Below are 6849 nucleotides of genomic sequence, written 5' to 3' on the forward strand. Positions count from 1 at the left end.
CAAATTAATTTTTTTATTTAAGGAAATCATACTGTAACTGTAAGCAGGTTAAGACAAGTGGTTATCATCCATGTGTAGAGATCTCCAATGAAGCAAAACTATCCAAATCCACAGAAGGCTATAACAAGCAGAAGTCAAAGTACGAAAAAGCTTTGCTCCAATCCAGCAACCATCAATGAGATAAACAGAAACGCTAATAAATAGCTTTCTCCAGGTATATAACTATTTAAGTAATTAACAGCCCTAAATCCAGTTCCACTGTGGTAAACCGACCAAAGACTGACTGAATGTCATAATCAGTGAGACAGTCAAAATTCTGGTGACGGTGACCTCTGGTGGTTGAGTGGTTAACTTGAGCCAAGATCATATCAATACCAGAATATCAAGTTCATGACTGACCACAGCACCACAGGTGCAAGGATCCAAAACCGACTCACTTCTGTGAACAAACATGCTTGTATCATTTTGCGGAATAGCATTTTTCATTGCCTATTTGCCATATACTGAAGGTCAAAGTAAGTAAAAGCTTTAGGACAAATTCTAAAACTTTGAATTAATAATGTGATTTAAAATGTGATTCATTAATGATAATTTTGCTAATATAGTACAAATCGAATCAATATATGATAATCCTTCTATGAACGAAGAGTCCAAAAATACTCCATTCACGATATTGCATGAGAATCCATTGTAATACTGCTAAAGCTTGAGTTGTTGTTTTATTATGTTTATTGCAGAAATAAATGCAGAATTTTATTTTCACTTGCAGTGCAAATATCTTCATATGAATATATATATATATATATATATATAAATTGTTATTATTATTTTGGTTAAATTTAACAATTTGAGTTAAACTACTAGAACTAAAATATTTTTCTAGGTGATATGTAACAAATCTTTTAAATTCTGAAATCTTTAGGTTATCCTGAATATGGCTTGATTGAATCATGCAGTGGATCAGCTGGTAGTAACGAAGTTCTCTTCACTTATGATACTGAAGTGGCTGCATATATGGATTTAGAAGATGCAAAACTAGTTCTCACAGTACCTGATATTGTATATGGTATTGCTGGCTTCGATACAATACCCTTACAAGATGTTTTCCCCAATGTTAATGGATTAACACCTGTGTGCAAAGATGCTTATTTCAGGACGCTCTCACTTAATATATCTGAACCTCCTCTTGGTAAGATGTCTTTTTCACACAGTTACTGTCTAAAGAGAATTAGCATTAAAATGGTTATTAAACAAAACAGTGATAAAATCTAAATATCTTTCAGAATCCCCCTATACCTCAATTTACCCCAGGAACGATATGAAATTAAATGTCAAAAATACCATGATTTGTCTGGTTTCTGGATTCTTCCCTCCACCTGTCAAAGTCTCGTGGTCCAAGAACAATGTGAACGTGACAGATGGATCAACCATCAGCAGATACTATCCCAACAACGATGGGACACTTAATGTATTTTCTCGACTGAGCTTCATTCCAGAGGAAGGAGACATTTACAGCTGTTCTGTGGAGCACAAAGCCCTTCAACAACCTCAGACCAGAACATGGGGTAGATATTTATTATTCACATCTAATTCCTTTTAGAATCACATGATGAATGTCACAAATGTTTGTGTCTGTGCAGATGTGGAGATAAAGGAGCCCAGCATCGGTCCATCAGTGTTCTGTGGAGTTGGTCTGGCTCTTGGGCTGCTGGGTTTGGTCACTGGAGTCTTTTTCATTGCCAAAGAGAAAAAATGGATATAGGTACTGATACAGCAACACTGACACTGTTGTTAGTTATTTTGTCATGTACAGATCACATGTAAATTTGCATTGCAAAATCTGCTGTAGCTCAAATACACACTATATTCCCCCTGTTTCTATAAATAATCTACATCTGCATCATGCATGAAAAATAATTTTAATAAATGTCTGATATCCTTCTGTTGTTTGAAAAAAAAAGGATAAATAAACTAGTGAAAATATGAAAAGGATATTTTAGACAAATTTATTTTCTGAAATTCCACAGGGCCAGAATTGTAATGCAACTGAAAAAACATCCATAAATTTACTCATCACAGCCCTCTGCTCGTCTCACATATTTTGCTCAATTTAAAACAATGAACATATATTTTCAAACAGTTGTCCTTTCATGGTCATATTGATGAGATATTGATGTCAGATTAGTAGCAAAATTGTTTGTTGTGATTGATGTTATAGCATAGCTGTAATTGCTAGGAGTCAAATTTGGTTTTAATAAAATCTTGAAAATGGATGATTTTTTTAAATTAATTTATATTAAAAATATTATTAAATGGTTTATATTTATAGATACATATTACATGCAGCATGTTGAGTGCCCTCACAAAATTCTGGTTCTCTGCGCCCTCTACTGGTCAACTTAATGATAGATTTTTGTTTCTATAAAAACAAATCAGTAATGGTCATTTGACAGACTCTGGTGGCAAAAATAAAATAAAATTCTAAAATCTAAAAATTCTGCAATTAAAATTTTTGTTTCTATTTTAAAACATCTAGTATTGGTCTTGCTACTAAGTTCAGCATTTCCATCAGAATAGTTTAACATAGGCTAACAATTGAAAGAAAGTTATTGTAGTTTTTGACAGTAGATTTAATCTGTCAGCCCTTCTATCACAGGCCAGAAATGATCGTTACATTCTAGTGACTGCACAATATTTTTCACATAACTATATATATTTAATATATTTACTGACTTTACATAATATTTAGCCTATAAGATAAGATAGGCCTATGGTCTAAAATGATATGGACAAAAAGTCGGTTGCTACAAAATCAGGCTTAAAATCTTCAAGTTTGTGGCCAGCATAATGTGACTCTTCTCAGATGGTGTGTGTTGTGTTCATTTAATAAACACACTGCAAATAAAAAACCGGCGTGTTGCCTTTATTCCCTAAGCACTCCCCTTCTATTGTTCGACCTCTATATAGTCATCTGTATATTTTATACTGCTGCCATCTATAGAACAATAATAGGAATAACAACTGATCACCACAGAGTGAAGAAGGTTTGGCAGGTTAGCATCAGAAGTTAGTCCTGCAGGCTTAGTTGTGTATTCCTCCAAATAATATTTCTAAATAAATTTATTGTATTTATATTTCCAAATAGATTATTGACTTTATATAATCTTTATGGTGTATTCAGGTTGGTTGTGACACTTTTTCCAAGTCATCTCAACGGTAAAAAGTGTCCCAATCACCCTGAATTCCCCCTATATAAGATATGATCCAACTGTACACCAATGCTTTTCTGTACTTCTTTATTTTTATTTATTTTTTACTTCCTCGTTTTTTGCTTTTTGTTTTTGTGGAAAGAATACATACTTCTGCATGCATTACAGAGATCAGGAATTTATTCTGCCAAACTTCCTCATGCTTCTTAGTATAAACTCGGCCATTCTATTGTGTCTATCAGTCTTAATATCAAAACTCACTGTCATATATCTGGCATATATTTGTAAATTCAAATGAAACCAAAAACCATTACCATTGTCGTCATCTTGCTGGTAAAACATTGTTGCAAATATTGCAAATTGATAATATGTAGCCTATTTATAATTAATCTATATGAAAATCAATAGGAGTTGCATTTACATGTAACTTGATTTACTGAATTCTCTATTATTTCTTCAGCTGTCATTGGTGGTGCACCTTAAAAAAAATTTAGAATAGAGCCACTGTACTTTCATCCATAAAGTATTTGTCAGTGTATCTTCACTGAAATATCATACACTCTAGGTTGTAGACGATGAATCAACATAAAACATGCATGGATGCATTTGAATTAACCTTTGCACAAAAAAAAAAAAGTGCAATTATAGAGCAAACCACAGATGAGAACTTCTCTCTCTTTGATCAATCAATAAAACAGTTATGTATTGTTGTGTTTGGTGCCTCTGAAGATCTTATGGAAGGTTTCTAGAGATCGGTGGTGGACGGCAAATTCACATTTAAATGTAAGTATTATGTTTTCATTTACTCAAATAGCTAGCGAAACCAGAGTTAAAGTTTCTTATAAAATTCATCTTAACTCCTTCGTCACCATTGCGTGGCTTCATTTGTCAGGTAGTTTTAGGCAAAACTTGTGGTAATAACGTTATTAGTTTAACGACCTATTTGTAATATTTGCACTAGTCTATCTCACTTGTGTATTATAAGAAATATCACTCACCCTATAAAGCCCAAAACAATAAGAAAAGCAGTAGATAAGGCAAAGGGGTTTCACGTTTATGTGTTTTTGTAGTGCTGTCATGCAAGCTATATGGTTTTAACCAAATTTGAGTATACAGAAATATTAAGTATTTTATATGCATGTCTTATTTTGCAGTGTTAACAATGCACTTAAGATTGCACCCCTGTGTTAAGTACCCTTTTCTGCTTTTTTAGAACAATTCAGGAAAAAATGGGTCTGGGGAACCTAATTCCCATACAGGCACAAAATAATAATAATAAAATAAAAAAACTGAAATGTATTGTGCTGTTGTTGTTAACAAGCCATGGTTCATTTGCTCTGCCCTTAGGATTGCAAGTGTCCTGGGGCAGGTGAGGGTGTGAGTGGGAACCCACTGCTGAAACTTGGCCCTGGTTTGTCCTCATGGATGAGGTGTTGGGACAGAGGCATTGCACCAACCCCCCTGTCCTCATTGCCTCAATCCCTGAGGACACACCAGGGCAGAGTTCAGTAGTGGGTGCCAGTGAGGAGGAGACAGAGGCAGCAGCAGCAGCACCAGCACCAGCAGGAGCACCACCAGCACGAAGGCAGAGGCGAGGAGAGCACAGGAGAGGAGGGAGAGGATGGACAGGCTGTTTTCTCTTCTTGAGAGAATGATTGAAAAATATATATATTTTCTACATATTCTTGTTTAATTTTTTTCACTTTTATTTTTTAAAAGAAAAAATATGTACATTATTTTTATGCAACTTTAAATGTATAAATAAAAGAGAATGAATTGTTCTGGACATTGTTTATTTTTGTAATGATAGTCATAATTTCTACATGAAACAAATTCTTCTATACCTTTTTTTTTTCAAATAAAATTGGTAAATGAAAATCATTTGTTCTATAGGCTACATTTTTCCAACTATTTACAACATACGTTAAACATATCAAAATCAACATAAACATTTAAATTTACAATACATAAAATAAGAAAAAAAATGATGTAGACTCTTATTCAGCTGAGCAGGGAGACCCTGGTGGTGCGGCTGGACCGGGATGGGCTGCCCCTGGTAAGGCCTCCTGCTGGTGGGACATCATCTGGGATGGTCTCCAGAGTGTTTAAGTGCATATTTCCACTATCCACTAAGTTGTCTACCAACAGGTTTGCAGGGCTGTTACAATACAGTTTGTATAATGTAAAATCATATTGTAAAAAGTACTTCAGTAGGTTACTTCACATTTGTATGTGAATACTTAACGAAGTATGCAGTTCCGAAAATTAAAGTAACAAAATGTAGGCTTATTGTCACAATATTGACAAATTGTTGCTAACTACAGCTGCGTCCCATATGAAAGGGCGCATCTGACGCGCTCGGACCGGTCTAGCCTACGGATAATTATTCTTGTCGCCTGGCAAATGTGACAGCTGCCGATGACGAGCGGGAGAAATACTGGACTTTTTTATATTCAATTGAGTTTTATATTCAAACAGGGCTAAACCGAAAAAACATGACCTGGCAGCGCCGGGGCTGAAACATCCTCAACATGTCCTCCAGTAAAATATAAAACATAAAAATGACAATAGCCAATTCTGGCTCCATAGCTGTTTACTCAGTTATATCAAATTAATTATCAGGATGGCAGCTGTCCTCTCGCACCGTTGCTTGGCGCCAGGAGCGGTGATCGGGAACACCTGGTTGCACAATTAGGAAATCCTACGAAGGCTACATGGTGCGTTCTTCGAAGGAAGCATAGGCTGCATCCTTGAAGTCTGCGTCCTTCGAAGGATGCAGCCTTCACATTGGGACACAGCCATATTCTGACTAGAATCTGAGTATGACGCAAGGGGGTGATGTTTCAGAAAAAACTGAAGCTTCCCGGGGGCCGCCATTGATTAGCAGACCATCACCTGCTGTTAGAATTCCATTGACTCCCATTCATTTTGGTGTCACTTTGACAGCGAATAACTTTACATCTGAGGCGTTTAAAGACTCCATTTGTCCATTATTTATTTCTAAAGAAACACGAAAATGTATAAAAGGCTCCATTACCTTGTATCTTACGTTATTCAATTAAATTAAATTAAATTAAATTCAAACAACTTTATTTATCCCCGTAGGGCAATTCAGTTTTAGCCTACCAGTCGTATCAACAAGACAAGAAGACAACACTTAGTCAAGCATTCAGAAACACTGTCAATGACATCATAATGCATTTGGGCACCAAAACAAAGCAACAAATACACAGGCCACAATACATAGGCTAAGCAGCGACCAACGTTCAAGTAGATAAATAAATAATAAATAGATAATAATACTAGGTGAATAATAAATAAATAATAAATACAAAAGTTTGCGATGCCTGGCACCTATCTAGTTGCCGCTGTCAACAGTATTTAAAAAGTTGATGGCAGAGGGAATAAAAGAATTTGCATATCTGTTAGTTTTCCTTGGGGGGGGATATGGAAAACTATTGGATTGTCCCTCACAGACAATCCATTAAACCAGCAGATGAAAGAAAATGTTAAAAGGCTTTCAATAAATGAATAATAAAAGTTACATAAGATCCTTTGAGATACATTGAAAGAATTTAGCTTCCGCATCAAGTGGATTCTTTGTTGTCCCCGCTTAGTGATTGACTCTATGTTTTTATCA

At 35.3% G+C, this 6849-nt stretch overlaps 1 protein-coding gene across 2 annotated transcripts; it reads left to right on the forward strand.

Annotated features, from left to right (window-relative positions):
- Positions 1-405: 405 nt before the first annotated feature.
- Positions 406-5083, forward strand: LOC311098440 (H-2 class II histocompatibility antigen, A-U alpha chain-like). Of its 2 annotated transcripts, XR_014609478.1 has the most exons (6): positions 406-515; positions 923-1189; positions 1284-1565; positions 1641-1762; positions 3939-3992; positions 4557-5083. XR_014609478.1 is itself a non-coding variant. In XM_084138640.1 (5 exons), the coding sequence occupies exons 1-4, from the start codon at positions 452-454 to the stop codon at positions 1760-1762; spliced, it is 735 nt and encodes a 244-aa protein (XP_083994766.1). In that variant the 5' UTR covers positions 411-451; the 3' UTR covers positions 3939-5001. The 2 variants fall into 2 exon arrangements, 1 of the variants encoding a protein (XP_083994766.1); XM_084138640.1 differs by having other exon boundaries at positions 411-515; positions 3939-5001.
- Positions 5084-6849: the final 1766 nt, after the last annotated feature.

The sequence above is a fragment of the Abramis brama genome (assembly GCF_963993115.1).
Source record: "Abramis brama genome assembly, chromosome: 16".
Classification (NCBI taxonomy): domain Eukaryota; kingdom Metazoa; phylum Chordata; class Actinopteri; order Cypriniformes; family Leuciscidae; genus Abramis; species Abramis brama.

What these genes read in the sequence shown, in the direction of transcription:
- LOC311098440 (XM_084138640.1), top strand. Translation starts at nt 452, where the DNA reads ATGCTTGTATCATTTTGCGGAATAGCATTTTTCATTGCCTATTTGCCA. An exon ending in GCCATATACTGAAGGTCAAA is followed by an intron (nt 516 to 922) that starts GTAAGTAAAAGC and finishes TGAAATCTTTAG; the next exon opens with GTTATCCTGAATATGGCTTG. An exon ending in ACCTCAGACCAGAACATGGG is followed by an intron (nt 1,566 to 1,640) that starts GTAGATATTTAT and finishes GTGTCTGTGCAG; the next exon opens with ATGTGGAGATAAAGGAGCCC.